The following is a 23,446-nucleotide window of genomic DNA, read 5'->3' as shown; positions in this document are numbered from 1 at the left end:
TCTGCTTTTGTCATGCAACTTTATGGAGTGATATTTAGTTCAGTGTACTTACAGTAGTTCAGTGACCTACAGTAGGTCCTGTTTTTGGCAGAGCAAGATCATGCTCTAGTATGTTGTGTTGTGGAGATTCACCTGACATGAGCTAGGAAAGGCTGTAATAGTTTGAGGAGTGTGGTTACTTCTGGGGCCACTTCTAATGTCAGGCCCTGCTAGGTGACATTTTCACCAGTCTGACATTGCCAAGATGTGCCAACTTCAGGTTTTCAACAAGATTCAGTCAAGTCATGGGACAGAGAAGAATGCATGGAAGTATATTGTATACATGCATAAGACAAGTCAGGAATTGCAGAAAAGTGTGAGACTGATGCTGATAATGGAAATTTTGTGTCCGGTGTTTGGGTCTAATTACCTCTATCTCAGTTAGAAAATCCACAGCCGCTTTATAGAGCACCCAACATTTGTAAAATAAACAGGAGTTTCTTAGCTCAGAACAGTGGGCAGCTTCACGTACATGAGTAGCATGAGTATGTCAGGTTTCAGTGTTTTTCTCCATAGTTAAAAATCAGTTCTTTTGCAATGACTTTAGCCATTCATCTTCCATTTTAAACAGAAGCTTTGTTATACCAGAGAAAATAGGGGGATTGTTTCATTATGTGTCTGTTGTCTGACACTACCGTCATGGTTTAGCTCAGGCCTGGCTTTACTATCATATTAGAGAGCCTTGGGACTCCTTTGAAACCAGTTCTGTACTGCAGTGTTTAGGTTTGTGTATTTTTGCTGGGTGATTCATTCTATATTTTATCTGGCTTAGTCTTTGTGATCAGTTACACCATTTCTTTTTCTCCCTACAGTTAATAATATTGATTCGCTGTGGAATACCGATCCTCTAACAAATGTCCAGTATCAGATAAATTTTGAGGCAGCGCTGACGTGGCACCAGGCAAGAAAAAGCTGTCAACAACAGAAGGCAGAGTTATTAAGCATCACAGAGTTGCATGAACAAACATACCTGACAGGTAGAGTAATATCATCCTGCAGTTTTTTTAAAAAGTGAATTATTGTAACAGTGGCACTTATATAGCATGTTCCATCTCAAAAGTTGGTATTTTGTTCAGTTCTTTTAACTAGTAGATGTTAATTGTTGTCTTGAATAATTCACCTGGAAAATTGGAAAGTTAATGATTATTCTATCCTGAATCAACATTGCCAGAAACTTACAGTAACATGAAAAATAATAGCAAATAAGTAATGCAAGCAATAAAGAAAGAATTTTGGAATGCATGAAAATTCAAAGTGGTTTTGAAAGCAAAAAGGCAGATACCAAGATTGCATCTTTTTCAAGCTGCACTTGCTGTGTGTACTAGTAAGCATTTTGGCCTATTGCATTGAAGCTGTTATATCATCACTATGTACTGAAATATGAAAAGACTGAAAAATAAGCAATATACAAGAGGACTTACAAATAGCTTGTTTTAATTTCAGTCTCTTTCATTTTTTTCCCAAAGTCCTTTTCAAACTTCTCTCCAGAGAAAATTCACTCCTGAATTCATGCTTGAATGCATTTGCATTCTATAAAGAGGCAGTCCTGTCTTCACTACCTTCTTGGCCTGTGCACACACATGAAGCAGTCCACTATATTACATCTATTAAATAGATAAGAAAATACTTTGAATATGTCTAATCAAACGGGAGATAAAATTTTCTATGAAATATACATGTTGTGCTTTGTAAATTCAGAGATGACTGGGTACTCAGTAAATGCATTTTTAACGTGATGCATAGCCTTTTCTGTGTAAACTTCTGTTTTCAGTTTAAGTATTTGGTCAAAACCTGAGTCTTACTTACTACGATAAATTTATTGTTAAAATTAGTGCTCAAGTAAGCATTGAAATTTAGGAGTAAATTACTAGTAGGCATGTTTGAACTGCAGACTGTTATATATTGCTGCCAAATGTATGTGGAAATCCATTTTTCATTCTGCAACTATTCTGGCAGAACCAGGATTTCCTGTCATGCTCAGTTTTTGATTCTCTTAACCTCCACTTGTTTGTACAGAAGTAGTACTGGAACACATTATTGTGTTGTTGCCAGATCAGGCTCCGGTATGACATTGCAGTCCTTTCCAGTGTTTAACTACCCCTGCTTTTAACCTGGCCATGCTTCAAGTGCAGCTCATAACCACAGTGTCAAAGACAACTAAAATACGTGGAGCAAAATTGCTTACTGGCATAATGCCACCAGTAACAGCAGAAATTAATAATATATGTTGTGCAGTGATTTTCTGTAAGCTATGCAGAAATAAATTAATTCAAAAATAATCAGCAGTCATCCAGCTAGGCTTCCAAGTCTTATACATAAAGCAGAGAGAGACAATTGATTAATAATTACTATAAATAATACCAGAGAATTCAGTAGGACCATACATGAGCATAATAAGTAGTTTTCAGATGTGGAGCAGTAGGTTGGAACAGCATTTGGAAACGTGACTTACAGTTGGCTAAAAAAGTGAAATCAGATGAGTCTGAATATGCAAAAGGTGTGCTGTTAAAAAGATGATTTTTGGAATGATCATGGTTAAATATAGTATGATAAAATATGAACAGTTTACAATATTAGTTTACAATATTTTTTATATTTGAAACTGTTGGAAAATACACAGCAGGAAACAATTCATCTTTGTTTTTTGGAAAACTGATTTTTATTTTTCTTCCTTTTATGTAACTTCCAATCTTATATTTTGTAATTCTGCACCTTGCTTCATATTTATGATAATGAGCTTACAAAGAGCACGTATGTCATTTTGTTTTCCATTCCAACACAATTCCCTACACATAGAATTGTGAAAACTGTAAAGCTGAAATTAATCTTTTTGTATGGCCATGTAAAACTACATGTTGTGCAAGTTTAGCATAGCCACCTCAAAAGTATATTTTTAAAAGTTTAAAAAACTTGTACTAGGAAAAAGGAGAACCAAAGGAGTTCAGCTTTTAAGTTCTAAGTGAATGTTTGCTCTTGCTGTGCACTGCCGGTGTCTCTCTTTGTCTCTGTTACCTAGGTTTGACCGGCAGGCTGAGTTCCGCTCTCTGGTTTGGTCTTAACAGTTTGAATTTCAACAGTGGATGGCAGTGGGTTGGTGGTGCTCCTTTTCGATACTTAAATTGGGTTCCAGGTAAGATTAAATGTGTTGCTAATAGGTTTTAAAAGAAAAAAAAAAAAAAGGTATTTGTGTAACAGATTTCTTCTCTTGTACTCTATTGTCCTGTTGTTATTCATCTTGTTTTGAAGTTGAAAGATTCTGACTGTGGCTATAAATGTTGTTAATGACAGCCCTCATGCTAGGGATAGATGATGGGTTTAATTTATTACTTAGGATGAAAAACGTAGCCTTCAAATTCAGAGGAAACTTTAAAGTCATCTGTATATCTTACTTTGCTTCCTCTCTATGTGAATACAGAATAAATCTGATGCTCAAGGTCTTTTCATTTGTGTGCTTAAACTGGTCAGTTTTTTTTTAATTATTTTTATTTTTATTCCTTTCTTTTCCAGTTTGTTTTTGTTATTTGCTTAATGATTCAATTTTTATTTTCATCTTGGATTAACCAACCCATGGTAGTACCACATATAGAAATGAACATGTTAGGCTAGCCTACTTTGAGGCAAAAACGACTGCTCCACACCTGGAGACAGCACTGTTGAGCTCTGGTGGTGGTGTTAAAAAGCTAGCTTCCTATGCCTCAGCAGAGAAGAGGTGATTTTCCAGTTTACTATTTGGAGTGTCTGTGTTAAGGTGACTTTTAGCAGGACCCCTGTTTCCTTGCCCTGAGTATTCAGGAAGTCTTTGGAAGTTAATATAAAGTTGAGGTCTGAATTTGTGCAGTGGGAATACTCTTCACCTTCACTGAGCATGTCCCATGTATTTAATCTGCAGTAATGGTGTAAATGTACACTCCATCTTATCACCCAGTAGCTTCTTTGTGTAGATAAGCCCAAACTACATTTTAGGTAGAGAAAACCTCTTTGTAAGCTTTGACGTGGATTCAACCACTGTATAAATAGCTCTCCAATGGAGAGAGCACATGAGGAAAACAGATGGGCTGAACTGCAAGTTGCTGTGAGGGTATTTATAGGTCTGTCTTCTAAGAGCACAGGTGAGAATCTGCATGTAATGAGCGGAGGAAACCTGATTGTGAGACAGAGCCAAATCAGCAAGGGAAGCTGTTCATGGTTGTTAAAACTACTGACAAACCTCAGCTATCCTGTAAAGAATTATATGAGTTTTGGAGTAACCAAAATGGGCTCCATTTGTCTTTAACCTTTTAAGTTTGTTAATTACATTTGAAGGTAATACTCTTGTGTCTATCTAACAAATTTAATGCTTGTAATATCTCCTTCACAGTTTTACTTTGGTCATCCTATCTCTGTCTCATCCCCATTTTCCAGGATGTTCAAGAGTTGACTGTTCTTCCACTAGTACGTTTTAAAAGAATTTGTGGAAGCTTCACATTCTTCCATCTCACTAGCCCTAAATAGATAACAACAACCACAACAAAATCTGCAACAAAGGAGCTAAATTGTCAACATTTAAACTAAAGTTATGCTGGTTAGTCATTTGGGAGAGCTAACTGCCAACAGCTGAGCTTTTTTCATGCGTTAAACCAATTAAAATTGTTGTTCTTGAAATAAAAGTATTTTTCCTCCCATGGGAAGGACTATAATTTAAGGTAATGAAATCATAATGACACAAGAAAAATTTCAGTGAATCTTGCACATTAGAAATTATTGTTTTGCTGTATTTATTGTTAAGCCATTCTGACACTTCCTTGTTGTGTAGTGTAGTGACTTGTTGAGATATGAAAGAAAATCCATGTTAAGTTTAATCATAGACCAGGTCTTAAAAAGTTCATCCAGTTTATTGCAGAAATGTGCTGTATGCCACAATTTCTGCGTTCCTTCTAGATGTTCCTCTTAGTGCTAATGCTGTTCTTCAACTGAAGAGAGCCAAATATCTTGCTGTTGTTGTGTTGTTTAGACATGTGGACAAGAAGTTCACATTAGCAGCATAAACACTTACTATTTTTAATGTCTTTTATACTAAATGCATAATTTGACTAGCTTACTGAACAGGTTTTCACCTAAAGATTATACTCCGGAGCTGAGAAAGGGGAAAAAACAAATGAAATAAGTGCACTGTAATTCCTTACATTGAGACTTTGAGCCTGTGAAGAGGTTGTTAAAATTGTGAACTGGATAAATATCTCAGCTTGTGGTTGCTGTGAGCAGAGTATCTGTTAAAGGAAACAAGCTACACCATTTAGGCTAAGGGACTGTTGAGAATTACAATTGCCAATATATTAACATATCTTATAATTAATTAAAGCATAGAACAAATTAGAATATGTGACCAATTGGAAGTGTAACCACAAGGTGCTTATATTTGGTTATTGTTGTTAAATATATATTTTTAAAATTTCTATCTATCTATTTTTCTTATTGAAGGGCATCCTTCTCCAGAACCTGGAAAAATCTGTGCAGCATTAAATCCTGGCAAAGGTGCTAAGTGGGAGAATCGGGAATGCAATCAGAAACTTGGCTACATTTGTAAACGAGGAAATGCTACTTTAGAATCTTTCATTGTTCCTACAGGTAGGTTTGGTAATAATCCCCTAACAAATAATTAATGGCCAGTGTTTTTTTGTCTATAATTCTAATAGGTATTTGTTATTGCACATGGTAAAACCGAGCAAAGGTCATGTCTGTGCAGAACGTGGCTTGGCCAAGATTCCCTGTAAAAGTGAACAGCGTGTACTTCCCCTTTATTCTGGCCTCCCTACTTCCTGTATAGGAATCTTTTTTCAGTAGCTTTTCTAAATTGCAGAAATGGTTGAGTTCTCTTTCCAAAACCAAACAGAACTGTTAGATTTTTGTAGATAGAATAAAAAGGTAAATTAATGTTTTAAAAAAGTGTGATTATCTAAAGCCTCATGTTCTCATTGAAACAAATCTATTTCTTCTTGTCATTTGTTCTACTTATGAAACAGAGTAAGTTTCACAGTGCAAGTTGGTAGTGGAATTTTTAAAAATTCTTTTGATATTTGTAAACATTTATTTAAAAATATTTAAAATATACAAATGTATACATACAACATTATTATAAAAATTGTTTCACCTAATTATAAAATTATTTAAATTATATATATATAAAGACACTTTTTCAGAAGAAATGTAATTCTGGCACTTGGTTAAGGTACACAGGAGAAACAAACCAGCGAGAGGTTCTCATAGCTTTATTTACACCTGATTCCCTATTTCTATAATTTACCTTGTAGCTTCTTCCTTTGTTTCTTCAAGCCTTCCTTCTTTTTCTTCTCCTTACTTCCAAGTTTCTTTATCTTTCTAGAACGTACAGGTGTCTCCTAAATCCATTGACATTATTTTGCATAGGTTTTAGAAGCAGACAAACTACTACCCTATTTCCAGTCCGTTTATTAATATACATTATTGGTGAACCAGATGTCAGTTGTTGAATTTCCAAAATATTCAGCTTAAAAACATTTTAAAATGTTTTCTCCTTCCATAGCCAATATATAACCAGTCCAGTCAAAACCACTTAGAACAGCCTTCTGGCAAACTTATTTTGCTTTATTGCAAAGAGAAAAGAACACAAGAATGAGCTAGTGTATTGTTAACTAAATATTGAAATTACTTAATATTAATTAAATAATATTTCAGTATTGAAATCAAGCATATCTATTTGTCTGGGTTGGTAAAGATTTTAGTGCATATTTTAATGCTTTCCTGAATTAAATTGCAAATTTTTGATCGTATTTGTATACATCTGATGACCAGATAGCTTAATTAATTTGGGTTGTCTTAGTTTGTTCAATTAGCTACTGCTCAGCTTTTCAGATTCATATCTCCATCTTTAAACATTGATGCATATAAATAAACTACTGATTTGGTTCTGGCTGCTATTTTATTTTGTTTTAAATTCAGTCTTAATTCAGGGCTAATGGCCATTTCTTTCTTATGCATTAGGCTTTGACTCATCCCCTCCCTCCCCCACCCCAAGTGCATCAATAATTTGGAGGAAGAACACCAATGAGACAAAAGTTTTCAGTTCAGAAAATTACTGAGTAAACATGGTGACAGATTAAACAGAGATTCGAGGTGGTTCACATCAGAAACTATATTCCAAAATGTCCTGTGGGAGGAAGTCATAAAAAGAATAAGTGTGCAATCACGCAAGGTGTTAAGTGCCCTCAGCTTCTAATGATGTAAAGGAAAACTCATGGCAGATGATGTTTTCCTGACTAGGGTTCCTGAGTCAAAATATAAATTAATCACAAATTCATGCATGCACTTAGTGGTATATGCATTAAATGCAAAGGCAATCCATTGATATTTTAACAGTACAATTAAGTCCAACAAAGCAGTGTAAATACTGCGGGATAAAAGAACACTTTACAACAGAACATAAATCATGCTTGTATCCGTAAGAAAGCAGAGAAAAATATTTCTAGAATCTTTATTTGTGTAACACTTTTTGCACTAAGTCAATGGCTGTTTTTTTTTTTTTTTTTTCCCCAGAAAAAGTGTTTTTCCAGCAGGGGGCCACATCATTATATACGTTAAGTCATGTAGAATCATAGGGCTTCAAAGCATTTACCCTGTAATACAGCAAAATGGATCAATAAGAACCTGTTAATTTCAGTTGCAAAACTTTCTTATTTTTTAACTTCATTTTCTAAGGAAGGGCTGGTTGACTGTCTACCTCCACCAAGTGACTGACAAAATAGATTTTAACCCAACTGGACAATGTGCAATAGTCTTAAAGTATTAAGTTTCCAAATATTTCATAAAATCAAATATCCATGAGAGAATTAAATGCTCTTAGTGTAACTGTTGTGCCTGCTCTGTGAGCTTTCTCTTATCAGACTACAGAGAATGGATGTGAGAGAGAGAAATATTAATGCCTTAATTAAAACTTCAGCTAGTGATTTCACCCTTGTAGACACACAAGTCAGTCACTGGGAGATCTTCAGCCTTCAGGAAGCCAAGCTTATAGGTTACAAAACTATTTGTTCTCTTTTTGAGGGGAAAAAACCAACCTCTGCTTCATTTCTGTATGTTGTTCTATTCCACAGTATTCAACAGCTTGTCATCTGGGATAACATTTTTTATACAAGAGAATGATTCCCTTTGTTACATCTTATTTAATTTGCCTTGCTTCTTTTTCTTATGTCAGTTGAAGTTCAGGGTTTAGTACCTGTTTCCCTTAAGATGAAAAATATATCATACGGCCTTGTATTATTGTGTGTTGTCTTTAAAAGAAGAGGGAAGCACAGAGTTCATTGCTGACTAATGGAAATGAAGAACTGAAGGCTTTCTCTTACTGAGAAGTGCCCAGCTATGTCATCCAATGAGACCAAAAGAAACCCAATAAGACCACCAAAGAAACTGGACTGTCATCTACTACCCCTGTTTTTCTGCCTGCAACAAATTCTCTGGTGGTATTGGATTTACAACCAAAGGAGTCTCCCAGCCTGCCCTAGCTGCTTTAGTGTTTACAGTAATAATCCTGCAGTCTCCTTCAGCCTGGCGGAGAGACTCTCACAGATTTAGCAGGGAGTAAAGACGTTTGTGATTCTCTCTGTAGCCCTGTCTGAACTGCTGATATCTGTTCTATTCTGTTTACTGCAGAAGGGTGCATGGAGTGTGTTGGAGGTGCATATAAGCCTAGATTTTTTTTTTTTCAGAGCTGCTCTCTGACTGTTATAGCAAAGCACTGTAAAATGCTCAGAGTTGACAGCAGACATAAGACAAATTAGGCAGCTGTTTAAAGCATCGGACAAACCTCTACAACAGCATTTGTCACCTCTGTCTCACTTCTCTGAAGAACACCAAGTGCAATCAGTTTGTCTTTCCGCAGTTTCCCTAGTCTCTATTCCAGTTCTTTGTTTCTGTGGCAGGAGTGACAGGGCTCTGACCATGCACTGGGCCCTGGGGTGACAAAGTTCAGTTTTACTTGAACTTTTGATAAGATGCTGGCACTTTTTTTTTTTTTTTTGGCAGGCAGACAAGTAGTTTATAGCTGTGCTAGAAATCTGGGTTCTGACGCTGAGTACCTACTAATTGTCAGCATATTCCAGCTGAAACAGGGTACATACTTGCAAACTGGGCATGATTGATTGTGACTTGGATGCCTACTTAAATATTTCCATGGAATATACTCCCCTGTCCTACAGAAACTCATTGCTTCTCCTTCCCCAACATATATAAGTTTATTTTGCCAACAGAATTTCTGCAAACCTGCTGTCCTTGTTCTACTCTATATATTGGTGTTTGCTAAACCCGTCTGCAGATTATGAATAAAATGCTGCAAGAGTCACAATTTGTTTATGTAACAGTGGTATTCTGTTTATTATACATTTGGACGGCACTTCTCCTCAGGCTGAATTGTTTGCTGAACAGCAGTGTGGTTGTTGGCAGTACTCCGGTTTGTTCTGCTGAACTTCTAAAAGCAATTTTTTAAGCATAGATCATTTACTTTGACAGTGTAATTTTCTCAATGGAGCTTTTAAAAAAGACTCCTAAAGCGGTGTTCTTATCTGGGTTTGTGCATGATCCTGTAGAATCATTTTGTTTTTTTCTTTGCTAATCTAGCAAATGTGGCTAATCCATAAAATGCTTAAAGTCTGCTGAGGAAAGGAAAAGAAAAACAAACAAACAAACCATCTTCATGTGTACGTTTTGTAAGCCTGGGTTCTTATCAGGTACCTATGCAATATGGAGAATGAAGGGACATGCTGATGTGACTGCAGAAAAGTGTTAGAGCACAGCTCTGTAAATTTTATATTTTGGTATACATGTATGCTTATAAAGGTCAAAAGTGTGTTGTTGTGGTCAGTTTAAATGTCTTTTCACAAGTTTCAAGCACTTGTTTGCAACTGTAGTGTTCTTAAAAAAAATCTGGAAGTTTTAACTTTTGGTCATACTTGTACATTATGATTCCTTTACATATTTTTCAACTCTGCTGTTCTTTGTGAAGAAAATAAATATATAATTTATTTCTTTGTTAAATTTTTCCTTATGTAATTTTCGGTCTTTAGTTAAGAATAGAATCCTGAAATTCTTCATGGTCATTTTTCCTTTCAGAGACTAATGTGCCTATTAGATGTCCTGATCAATGGATATCATATGCTGGTCACTGTTACAGAATTCACAGGGACCCCAAAATATGGAAAGATGCCTTAACATCTTGCAGAAAGGAGGATGGGGATCTGGCAAGCATCCATAATGTTGAAGAGTACAGCTTTGTTATTTCTCAGCTTGGGTACCGTGAGTATTTTTTTGCAATAACATAACGACTTTTATACTAAGAAAATAAAGAGTTTTAAAGAAGTCTTACCTACTAAGGAATTTTTTTTAAAAAAAATAGTCTTGATCACAGGTGCAGAAGGAGAATTTTGAACTTCAAAAATCTTTGGAAGAAAAATACCAATATGAGAATTAAAACTACACAGACTATGATGTCATGGAAAAGCTGTGCTCAGCGTTAAGACTTGCATCAAACACAATCTCCTATTTCTCTGGGTCTGCTTCTACCTCCTTTTATACAGATTAAGCAATTTATAACCTTCTCAGATTTTGGAAGGGTTTTTACTATCAGTCTGCAAAGATAGGTGAGGCAAACAACATCTTTTAGGTCAGAATTTGGGAAGATGTGGATCCTGTTACCAGCACTGCCATGTTTCTATATTTCATGTCATGCCACTTGTGTTTCTTCTGAAAGAGGAAGCTGTCTGTCCCAGTATGTGGATTCAGATGTGCCCCACCTGAAATGTGGTACTTAGGTGCTCCCACGCTCGAGCTGTTGCAAGGCTAGTTAAGCTACAGATGCTGTGTTCCTTAGGTGAGAAACAGCCATTCTGATGCTGAGGCAATTTTGTAGTTGCTATTGCTTTACGTGGACCTGATTTTGCATTTAGCATCAGCCACAACTTTTTGATGGGGGAAACATGTTCACACCTGTGTTTGTTTCATTGCAGTAACTGATCCTGTGTGTGCTTTTAATGCCAGGTAAGTGTAAGTTAGTTTATCCTCACTGAAAGTGCAGTAGGCTGCCTTGGGCAGCTTAACAGCAGTCTTGGAGCAACAATCATAAAACAGCTGGCACGCTTTTGTTTTGTATCCTGTCCAACTCCATAGCAACTTGTGCTTGTCCTCACATTCACAGTATTACAGAATATCCTGAGTTGGAAGAGACCCACAGGGACCATCAAGTCCAACTCCTTGCTCCAAATAGGACCACCCAATAAAAATCAAACCATGTGTCTGAGAGTGTTGTCCAAATGCTTCTTGAACTCTGTTAGGCTCAGTGCTGTGACCACTGCCCTGGGGAGCCTGTTCCAGTGCCCGACAACCTTCTCAGTGAAGAACCTTTTCATAACACACAGCCTGACCCTCCCCTGTCACAGCTTCATTCCGTCCTGTCACCTGAGAGAAGAGATCAGTGCCTGCTCTTCTACTCCCCTCATGAGGAAGCTGTAGGCTGCCATAAGGTCTCCTCTTGGTTTCCTTTTCTCCTTCTTCAAGCGACTTCAGCAGCTCCTCATATGTTTTGCCCTCTACACCTTTCATCATCTTTGTAGCCCTCCTTTAGACACTCTGTAATAGTTTTATATTCTCCTTATATTGTGACACCCAAAACTGCACACAGTATTCGAGGTGAGACCACACCAGCACAGACCAGAGCAGGACAATCCCTTCCTTCAGCTGGCTGGCCATGCTGTGCCTGATGCACCCGGGGGTACACTTGGCCCTCCTGGCTGCCAGGCGGCACACCACTGACTTATGTTAAGCGTGGCATTGGCCAAAACCCCCAGATCCCTTCTGCAGGGCTGCTCTCCAGCCTCTCGTCCCCCACTCTGTACATACAGCCAGGGTTGCACCTTCCCAGGTGCAGAATCTGGTACTTGCTGTTGTTAAACTTCATGTAGCTGGTGATTGCCCAGGCCTTTAAGTTGTCAAGAGCTCTCTGCAAGGCCTTTCCACCCTTGTCACAATCAACAGCTCCTCCCAATTTAGTGTCATCTGCAGACTCACTTAGTCTATCTTCAAGTCCTGCATCCAAGCTGTTTAAGAAAACATTGAAGAGAACTGGCCCTAAAATGGAGCCCTGGGGAATCCCACTAGTGGCTGGCCCCCAGCCTGATGTAGTCCTGTTTCCTATAACTCTTTGAGCCTGATCTGTCAGCCAGTTGTTCACCCATCATATTACGTATTTGTCTAGCTGTATGCTGGACCTTTTGTCCAGAAGGATACCATGAGAAACAGTATTGAAAGCTTTACTGAAATCCAAAAATATTGCATCAATTGGCTTCCCTTGGTCAACTACACGGGTGACCTTGTCATAAAAGGAAGTTTGTTAAGCAGGACCTTCTCCTTGTGAGCCTATGTTGTCTGTGACCTACGACTGTGTTGTCCTTCAGGTATTTTTCAATAAACTCCAGAATAATTTTCTCCATAATTTTACCAGGCACCGAAATGAGACTGATAGGCCTGTAATTACTAGGGTCTTCTTTCTTGCTCTTCTTGAAAATTGGAACAACATTTGCCAGCTAGTCAACAGGGACCTCTCCAAATTCCCAAGACTGCTAAAAAATAAGTGAGAAAGGTTTTGTGATGACATCAGCCATCTCTCTGAGGCCCCTGGGATGAATTCCATTGGGTCCCAACCACTTTTTTGCATGAAACTTTTATTCTTTCAAATGAGATGATTAGGAGAGGTGGGACTTCTTGATGAGGCATTAGACATTTGAAATAAGTTAGGCTTTAAAGGAAATTAGATGCATTTTCACCATATTCCTTGGAAGTCGATCATTTCACAGATAGATTAATGCCTTTTCCAAAGGCCTTTCCAAGACTGACTGCACTGCACTATTTTTTAAAAGCGAATGTTTCTGAAAGGCATATAGGCCTGAAGGAAACCAGGCCTCTCACATATGGCACACTCACTGCAACAGACTATTTTGAAAGTATTTTTTTTCAGAGGGGGAAAACTGGAACTACTGAAGAAGCCTTTTAAGGCATTTGTAAGACAGTATCAGATTGCTGTTGCTCACCACTGAGATGAGAACACTGTGTATTTCAGTGCCTAGAAAATCTTGTCTGCATCAAACCCTGCTCCAAAAGTGCTGTACAAACAGAACAAAAGTCCATCTTCACACCAAGCAATTCACAGCCCCATGATGAAACCAAGCAGTAAGGGGTACAATGAGAGAAGTATTGATGTAGTAGTGAAGCTTCTTCAATTTTTCTTGGCATCACCCACAAAGGAGAACTTTAGAGAGGAACATGAAGAATAAAAGAGAAGTGCATTGTATATGTTTACACAGAAGTGCAACATCTGATATTGCACAAACGTGGCCCAGTGCATATCTGAGAGAGGGGGAAATAACTCGTTTATACTGTGGCTGTGGAAAAAAATCTTGCTATTTAGTCACCTGGCTTCAGAGAAGATCACAAGACTCTGACAGCATTTCTTCTTCAGAGGAGAAAATGTTATGTAGGAAGTGGCTTCAATAATTCTTGGTGATTTCTGATTTACATGGCTTATTTAGATGAGTTAGATGTGAACATTTTGTTATGGATTGCTGTTTTTTGTTTGTATTACCATGGTAATACCAACCAATAGCCCACCACACTAGGAGCTCTTGCCATGGACCTCTGTTGTGCTGGATGCCAAATAAACACAGTCAGAATTTTTTTTACAGATAAAAAAAAAAAAAAGAGAGAGCATGGAAGATAGCAGGTAAAGAGGGAACAGGACAGTAATGAGCATGATGGGCAGTGAAATAAGAAGCTTCAGTTTTGGTATCAGAGGAGAGTTTAAAGGATGGTACTGAGGTGTGTTGTTGGGGGACTTCTGAACATGAAAGTGCAGTCTGGAAGAAGGGCTAAAGGTGACTGTTGAAGATGGACCTGGTGTCCTGTGTGTCTGAGCCCTTGGTGTTGGGGGAGAGATGGAAAGGACAGTATGGATGAGCTGTGAGGACTGATCATATTTGGGTATAATAAAGACCGGAAGGGAAATGGAGGGAAACAGAAAGGAGAGTGAATCCATTACAGTGACAAACTGGGAGGGTGATTTTTTGCAGGAGCTCGATTTGACAGAATGGGAAGCCTCCATGTCCTTTTATCTAGCAGATGGGAGAAATGTCACAGGAGAGTTTTAAGTTGTGGGGGTGTCTATTAAAACCTCCATCCAAAAAGTGTTATCAGAAAAGGATTGCCTTAAGGGAGATGACTTTTAACAGTGCTTTGCAGACTTGTGTTGCTAGTGACAGCAGTAACAGAATAGAAAGAGCTCCAGCTTCCATTCAGAGACCACTCTAGCAGCAGATATCTTTATGGGTGGACTAACAATCCCATTTTCAATTTTCATGGGTGATTCCATTGTCAAGTTGACTGTGGTCAGTCTGGACAGAAGATGTTAAAGGAAGACTTATTCAGAAAGAAAGAAATGTGGGAACAGACTGTGAACAGGAGAGTGTTGTACAAATTTTGCACAGGGTGAATGCTAGCCAAGGGAAGGATTGTGTGTGTAGCAGGTCAGTGTGATCTGATTCATGGTGCTGTGGACCAAAGGAGACATCTATACTGCCTTTAGTATAGGCTTGATGACAGACTATGTGAGTTCTATAGCAGGCCTTAAAAACAGGGACATACCAGAAGGAAAGCAGGCCTTTTACTACAGTCATATTCAGATATCCATCAGTTTATGATTTTTTCTCTCCACAAAGGTATATTTAGTTCAAAGTACAGTTCTATCATGCTGCTAATAGTGGAATTAAATCTCTTTTATGCTTTTCATAATAAATGCACATAACAAAGTCATAAAATCAGTACTACAAAGGAATTCCCTTTGATGATGATTGAGTTCACATTCTAAATGCCCATTTTTTCCATATTCAAATAGATTTTTTTCAGAAGAAAATTAGATAATGAACATTATAGTAGCAATATGGTAGAGAATTTTAAGCATTGACAAATAAACCTCTAAGATATATCTGCTGTAAAGTAAGATACTTGATTATTCCTGCATTTCAAATAAAACCCAGCAGTTTACCCCTTTGTGAACTAAAAAAAAATCCAACAACTACATGAATTTCATTTTGGTCAGAAATGAAACAAAATATAGGAACACGTAATGGGAAGACTTGCAAGTGCTCTGATTGTCAACTCTAAAAGACAGCACTGGGTGTGTAAGCATTAGAAAAGATGGCACTTCTGCTTTCTTTGCTGTACTAAAGGTAAGAGGAAAACAGCAGAATTTTCTTTAGGTATTCAGTCATATCTCGTTGTATATGTTATACAACGGTTTTGAGCTGGAAAATGAGAACAAACCAAATTGTGCTACAACATAATTCAACACAGAGAGTAAGTTTGCTGTTTTGTATAAAGCTAAACACTTTTATTGTGTTGCCACTAGAGTGAGTGGTCTTTCCTGATGACTGGAGTAGGTATATGAGGAATGGTGTGCTGTCTTTATGAAACAGGGAGATTTAATTTCCTGTGACTGCCTTTTAGCCTTCCTGAGAATGAATTCTTTGGTGTTCCAAGAAGATAAAAGTTCCCATCATATGAAAGGACTGTTATCAACCTTGTTAATCATATGTTTTAGAGCCAGATGATGAGCTGTGGATTGGGCTGAATGACTTCAAGGTTCAGATGTATTTTGAGTGGAGTGATAGGACACCTGTCACGTACACCAAGTGGCTTCGTGGAGAGCCCACGCATGCAAACAACAGGCAAGAGGACTGCGTTGTTATGAAGGGAAAGGTAAAGTCATGTTTAGCTATTCACCTAATTATCTTATCATTTAATTTATCTTTTGGGGTATTTTCTATGTAAGAACGCAAGAGTGGGGGACATTACTGTTGGAAGCAGCCCATTTTAGACCCTTTTAGGTGTTGTTTTTTAGATGAAAGTTCCCTGTTCAAGGTTGTTAAAAGTTTTTTGTTGTTGCTTCTTTGAGAAGCAAGTGGTGGCTTTCCTTCAAGGTAACTTTAGAACGAAAGAGAAGCTTTTGTTTTCTTTTTCTAGGCAAAGTAATAAAACCTGGGTCTGGGATCTAGATGGATTACGTATTATGCTTGTATCTGCACTGCACTTGAAAAGCTGTGAGGAAAGTGTTTAGCAATGACATTAGAGGAGGCCTTTCCTCAGTGACCATGTGCCTACAGTTACAAGGCTGTTTTGAAAAGGCTACCTTTTAGAATATAGCAGTGATCAGTATCTAAGTGTACCGTAGGAACTGAGATAATCATCTGGTATAAAAGTCAGTGTGATGTTGCAAAACAATATTTTTCCTCTTAGTGATAATTAAAAATATTGAACTTAGCACCTCCTTGAGGGTTTACCTATTTTATCAGGAGAAAAAAGAGCTTTTTCCCATATCAAAGGTATCTTCTTATTTAGCAGAATTAACACTTGAGGGCTGTACTTTTGGTGAGTGCAACTCTAAAAGATGAGGGCTACAATTTTTTTCCCAATTGGCCTGAAAACTACACAGAGCTTACCTCACAGGGCAAGCCCACACTCAGAAGCAAAATTAAAGAAAAAATACAAGAAACTTTAGTTCTTGCTTGTAGTTCCCATATTTCTCAAAATATCAAGTCTTGGAGTATTCTATCATTCATAAGGAACAAATACACAAATATAACTTGTTTTGTATTTGTATATTTCTGTATTTGTCATTGATATTGAGGGAAAAAAAGTCTTTTTTATTTTTTGACTCCTCAGTATACTTCCTGGGAAGTACACCATTTAATGACATAAATATATTTAATGGCAAATATCTAAAAAAACTGAAAAGACTTCAGTATTTATTAACTCAAAATGAGAAGCTGCTTGAGAGATTGTTGTGGTTTAACCTGGCAGGCAGCAAAGTACCACACAGCCATTTGCTCACTCCCCACTCCCCTTTCACGTAATGGGATGGGAAGAGAATTGAGGAAAGAAGGTAAAAACTCATGGGTTGAGATAAGGGAAGTTTAATAAGAAAGAGAAGGGTGGGGGAGAACAAAAATAAAAGAATACAGAAAGCAAGTGATGCACAATGCAATTGCATACCATCAGCTGACTGATGCACCCCCAGCCCCTTCGCTAACAGGGCAGTATGAGAAGCTGAAAAGTCCTTGATTTAGTATAAGCACTGTTCAACAACTGAAATATCAGTGTGTTATCAAGATTATTTTCCTACTAACTCCAAAACATGGCACCCTACCAGCATTAGGAAGAAAATTAACTCTCTCCCATTCGAAACCAGGACAGACACTCAAGATGGAAGAAAATTTGAAGGAAAGTGAATCCATAGGTGTGAGGATAGCAAAATGGACTAATGGACTCAAAAAAAAGGAGACTTCACTAAATTTAGGGAAATTAGGATTTTTTTTCCCAATAGGTTTAGTGCTATCAAGAGCAACAGCGGTGTGTACGCATGCAGCTGATTCAGGTGTCTGCATTGTTCTGGTGCACAAACACACCAGTTCAGAAGGTGAGACTGAGCGCAGAGGGAGCCAGCCCTGTGACACAGCTGGCTGTGAGGGGCATGGAGGAGTTGGCAGGTGCAGCACTAGCAGAAGAAGAAGAGATCATATCATCAGTTCCAGGAAGAAATGAAGAGAACTGGAATAACAACCTTGGGAGAGCAAAACCACAGTAATAACCATGATAGAGGAAGGACTGTGTGGGCTACAACATAAAAATATCACCAAATTGAGAAGAGCTGTGTGTGTTTATTGGGGTTGTTCTCTCTGGGCCAAAATTGGGGTGAGGTTATAATCTCCGTTAAAATTCTTCTCCGTTGCAGTAGTGGTCATGCTCTGGAGACAAGGGTGTAAATGTGTATTTCTTCCACGACAACCAGGCCATGGTGTACATAGTAACTGAACAAACAGATTCTTAAGGGCACAAGGATTTTTGTACTTCACGTACTGTGCTTCCTGGGCAGTGGCTGTGGCAGTGTTAGATGCGGATGTAGATGCTTTGTCCAACTTACAGAATTATAGGGTCCTATGAAGTTCCATTCTTTCAGTACAGCTCCCACTGAATGCCATTGTTTCTTCTGAGAATCTGTAATATGGGGAGTAATGATCTTAATACTAACTTTTACAAGGAACTTTTTGCATCTTCTAAGGAATTGTTACAATGAAGTTTCTGTTTTCTATTGTACCTGGATTTCTGCAATGAGAGATGACATCTTTCTTCCAGTACCTAAAGGGGGCCTACAAGAAAGCAGGAGAGGGACTCTTTGTCAGGGAGTGTAGTGACAGGACAAACGGGTAATGGTTTTCAACTAAAAGAGAGTAGATTTAGATTAGATATAAGGAAGCATTTCTTCACTCAGAGGGTGGTGTGGCACTGACAGAGATTGCCCAGAGAAGCTGTGGATGTCCCATCCCTGGAGGTGTTCAAGACCAGGCTGGATGGGGCTTTGGGCAACCTGGTGTGGTGGGAGGTGTCCCTGCCCATGGCAGGGTGGCTGGAACTGGGTGATCTTTGAGGTCCCTTCCAACTCAACCCATTCTATGATTCTATGATCTCCCTTTCCTTCTACATAGTTATTAAATTAGTAGTCTTTGTAAAGATAGTGTATTGGTGTCACCTCAGAGCACTCACTTTTCAGCAGGGTTAATAATCAAGGAAAGCGTAAGTCAGTGGCGAATCAGCCTCAGTAGAAGAACAGAGGTTGGAATGAATGGCTACTACTGAAGTTACATGTAGGTTTTGCTTCCTCTAAAGGTAGAAAAAAAGTTGTTAAATACTTAGAAGCATAGAGCACGTGCTTTGAAAACTAAATCCAACTTGACTGTGTTGTTGTGTTCTAATGTTCAGGATGGATTTTGGGCAGACCATTCTTGTGAAAAGAAAATTGGCTACATCTGTAAAAGGAAACCCATGTCAGAAGCTCCAACAGAAGAGGAAACTATTGACACGGGCTGCCAGAGAGTAAGTAAAGGAAAAGTTGTCAGAGCCGAGCAGGCTGCTAGGAATGACTAAGAGGAGAAAATAGCACCTGGATGGCTCTGCAAGGACAGAGAGACAAAAAAATGGATTCTGTGTTGTCATCTTAGAACAGTTGGCCTTCTCATTTCTATGACAGATGGGCGAGGTGATACATATGAATAAATCCAGGCTCTGACTGTCATTTAACTCGTGAAGTTCCTTCTAGTTTTCCAGAACTTCAAGCAAAATTCAAACGTGTTGTCCCTGCAGTAGACTATTTTTCAGTTATTGGCATTCAGGCCTTCATAAGAAATTTGCTTGCACCAGCAGTTGCTCTTCTGCTCTACCTACAATTTTCTTCAATATTATTCACAACAGTAAGGGTGTGCTTGTCTTCATGCTGTTCTGGCAGTGCTCCTTACTTTGAAGAATTTGTTAGCAGTGCCTAAGCAAAATAGATCCACTCTGCTCTTTCTGATCTGCTAGTGGATCTACTGCTGATTTGGTAATGTTCTGCTGACACAAGTGGTTCCAAAAAATTGACTGTAACTTGTTATGTCATAGGGAATCCTTTTCCCCAAAGTCTGCTCTACACAGCCACAGAGAATTCTTTGATATTAATTTCCTGTATTTGTGAAAGAGTCCCTGGGAGACGATAAAGTGATCCTAATGCTTCTGTATGCTGTCCTTGTCTAGAGAACTAAGTGCATACCGGTAGAAAAGAAGTCTCCTTGGTGAAAAATTTAAGACCATCTGGAGAAAATTTGTGTGACTTGTAGCTCCCAGCAAACTATTCCTCTGTAAGCATATTCCTGAGCTAATGACATTTGAGTGACCAAACATTAGAAAAGAGTGTTAAAGGTAGTTAATAATAACCAAACGTGTTTGAGGTGCCATTCCCTTTCTGAAAAGACAAGCTGAAATTTACTTCTCGTGAACGTTTTCATGTTTGCATGCTCATGTGCCAGACAGTCCAATAGTGAGCACTGAAGACCTACAACAAAGCCTCTCATGCCTTTATATAAGTGAAATTCACTGATTTATTAATTCATTATATACCAAAAATTGTTTTATGAATCAGAATTTTAAAAACTTTGTTTCTGGCTGTTTCCAGTCTGCCTTTTCCAGTTAAATTGTTCCTTTGTCCAATGGTTAGCTGACAGTGTCATAAATCATTTTTTTTCATATTTTTTACATTCTTGATTTATTTTTGATAAGCAGTTTAGAAAAGCTATAACATATGTGATCACTTAATGTTTATTTTCACAGGGCTGGAAAAGACATGGCTTTTATTGTTACTTCATTGGAAATACATTTGTATCATTTTCTCAAGCAAATCAAACCTGTGAAAGGCATAAGGCTTTTTTAGCAACTGTTGAAGACAGGTATGTGAAAACTGCTTGCATGAGGGGCCCCCTGAGTATTTAACATCTAACATCATCAGAATATCAAAATAAAGATTTTGATTGGATGAAAATCTTGCTTGAGAGGACAGCTATCTGAAGATACAGAATTTCTAAAAGTTTTTGCATATGTATTCAAATCCAGGAATTCAGTTTGCAGTAAAAATAGGCAATGCCTGTAAAATCACTGCTATAGGTAGTTATGCTGAGGAAAATAATATAATTTTATTTTCTTTCTTTAATTGAAGTGGATTGAGGATGAGTTTACTTGAGTGTAGTACACAGAATGATTCTGAATTCTTCTCAAAAGTTAGTTTGAATGAGCAAGAGAACATCAGTTTCACCTATCTGCTCTTTTGAGAACTGAGCTACTTATTCAAAGTTAAAATGCAATCCAAATGAGGATGGAGGGGCTTGGTGCCTGAAAATCCATCACAATTCCATCAGGGTTCAGGCTGTGCTAAATTTCTGAGCAGCTGATACACATTATTGAATATGGGATATTGTGAAAATGAGATAGGGTTAAGAAATGGAGCTCACTGCACCTGCAGTTGACTCAGTGCTTTACGCTTTGGCTTACTTGCTTCATTATAATTTAAATAGATGTGTTCTGGCCTGAAAAATCTGTTGTGGATTGTAACTCTCTAAATGTAGGTGGCACTGCAGCTGTGATAAAAATTGTTTAACGATAATGTGGTCTTTAGGCTATATGTTTTTATGGGGAAGCCTTTTTTTAATTTGCTCCGATTTTGCAAAAGCTGTTTGTTTAAACACTGTAATAAACTATAGCAAATTTTGCCTCTTCATAGGTTTGTTTCCCAACATAACTTTTCAGGTGTGATCATTGGATCTAATTTGGGGTTTTCCTTAGTTTAACAGTTAAGTGTCATACTACTCTGGCCTTCAGTTTATTTTATTTTTCTAGTAGTCCTGAGTTTTCTGGTTTTGGATTTGTCTGTACTAAGAATTCATTAAATTCAGTGGTACCAGAAACTCTCAGTAATATAGTAATATTCCAGTTAAGTCCTGTAAAGTTTCTTCCTTCCCATATCCTCTCCAATTTATAGTCAGTCCACCCTTATATCACTTTCTTTATTGGACATCAGAAGAGAAGACAGAATATTCTGGTATTCAAACTTACAAAATAAATATTATGAATGTTTTATTATTTGGTTTGTTCAAGTAGATCCATCTAAAACATTATTTCAAGAAGGTACAAAGGTAATTCTGAGAAAATAAGGAACTATTAACAGCTTTAAAAAATATTTTAGTGGTATTAATTTAACAGTTATGTTCTTTTGAACAGATATGAACAAGCCTACCTGACTAGCCTGATTGGGCTGAGAACAGAAAGATACTTTTGGATTGGACTTTCGGATGTAGAAGAAAAGGGAACTTTCAAGTGGGCTAATGGCGAATCTGTCTTATTTACACACTGGAATTCTGAAATGCCTGGTAGCTATGACTCTATACTCTTTAATGAGTACAGTGCTCAGAAAACATCGCTTGCCACTTGTAGTTTTTTTTTTTATTTCTGTCCATAGCCCCTTCCTGGTGGTATACTGAGCAATTGCTCTCAAGTGTATCTCTCTGCTCTCTCAAGCATGCAATGCTGTTGCTAACTTCCTGCATGGTGCTCAAGTGAGTTTTTAATATGAGCTCAGAAAAAACTTTAAACTGATTTACTTCCATTCCGCATGTACTACTCTATAAGATCAACCTCTGCAGACACGCTTTTCCTTGCTTGCAAGCCCTGCCTGTGCAGCATATCTCATAGTACACTTGCTCACTGCATGCTTTGAGGTGTGTGAGATCACAGCACACATAAAGTCTCAGGTCTTAGAGAAAATGGGATTGTGGGAAAGGACAAGAGGAAGGTTTGTGTTTAGTCTTTTTTAGCTAGTATCTTTTCTAGATGAGTTTGATTTCCTTATTTACTAAGTTTTGTTGATGAAAACCTTGCTATTTTTACCTGTTCTAATGAAATATTGGGATGGGAAGCCTTTTTATCTCTGACACGGTCACATCATCACATCAGAAAGAGGATGGTCTCTAGTGTTCAAGATTCTGGTGTGTTGTATTTGGCTTTCAGGAGATCCTCTGATCCTCATTAATTGCAGTGCCTTAAATGCTTAAATGTGTCAGGTGGAGTGCTAAAACTACATAGACTGTGAAGCCAACAGTAGGTCTGCACATAGCCAGCTCATTTTTGAAAATCATAGTCAAATGAGACAAATTTGAGAAAATAGCTCTAAACACATCTTCAGTTTCAGGGGAGAATTAGTAGAATTGCAGGTTATGATGTTGCTTGGAGGTTGATGTGAGTTGATGTGAGGCACAATTAAATATCTCAGATACGGGTGAACAACAGATTTTTTTTTTTTTTTTACCTTTTGTTGTTTTCATGAATTTGAAACATTTTTAACTCTGTACAGACAAAGACTTTATTTCCATCATGACAGAATATGAAGTTTTCTAAGTTTGCAGTGACCCCTGAAATGCTGCTTTTATGCATTCCTGTTTACAACCAGGAAGAAAGCCAGGCTGTGTTGCCATGAGAACTGGAATTGCAGGTGGATTATGGGATGTAATAAAATGTGAAGAAAAGGCAAAATTCTTATGTAAAGTGTGGGCAGAGGGAGTGACGCCACCACCTGTTCCTACAACTACTCCTGTTCCCAGGTGTCCAGAAGGCTGGGACTCAAACAATCGTATCAGCTTCTGTTTCAAAGTAAGTATGTTGCTTAGTTCTGAGTTAAGGTAGTTTCTATTTGCTGTGTTTATATGCAATAAAAATTGTTTTACAGAAGCCTTGCTGTTTCATAAGCACATTTATGGATTATATGTGGAGGTCTTGTTCCCTTTTATTGAAATGCTTATGGCTTTGTTTACTCCTCTAAAGTCTGATCTTGAGGTCTGATCTTCTGAGCTTAATTTCCCATCCTTGGTCTGTTAAGATTGCAAGTACCTTTCTCTGTCTGTTGTTTTGGAGCAGATACTGCTGTCAGCAATGCAGTCTGCTAACTTGCCTC

At 37.9% G+C, this 23,446-nt stretch overlaps 1 protein-coding gene across 3 annotated transcripts in view; it reads left to right on the top strand.

The window, feature by feature from the left end:
• The window catches only part of LOC308190572 (macrophage mannose receptor 1-like), a 57,398-nt gene that overhangs the window by 9,964 nt on the left and 23,988 nt on the right, over positions 1-23,446 (top strand). For all 3 annotated transcript variants that reach the window (XM_080582139.1, XM_080582138.1, XM_080582140.1), the window contains 9 exons: positions 852-1,016; positions 3,056-3,169; positions 5,497-5,643; positions 10,156-10,338; positions 15,686-15,843; positions 18,901-19,014; positions 20,281-20,396; positions 21,721-21,869; positions 22,946-23,145. In XM_080582139.1, coding sequence (XP_080438265.1) covers positions 852-1,016; positions 3,056-3,169; positions 5,497-5,643; positions 10,156-10,338; positions 15,686-15,843; positions 18,901-19,014; positions 20,281-20,396; positions 21,721-21,869; positions 22,946-23,145 — 1,346 coding nt within the window. The remainder of the gene's footprint in view (positions 1-851; positions 1,017-3,055; positions 3,170-5,496; positions 5,644-10,155; positions 10,339-15,685; positions 15,844-18,900; positions 19,015-20,280; positions 20,397-21,720; positions 21,870-22,945; positions 23,146-23,446) is intronic.

The sequence above is a fragment of the Anser brachyrhynchus genome (assembly GCF_964034855.1).
Source record: "Anser brachyrhynchus genome assembly, chromosome: 2".
Taxonomy (NCBI): Eukaryota; Metazoa; Chordata; class Aves; order Anseriformes; family Anatidae; genus Anser; species Anser brachyrhynchus.
Note: the sequence above shows the minus strand (reverse complement) of the source record. Positions and strands in the feature narration are given on the sequence as shown.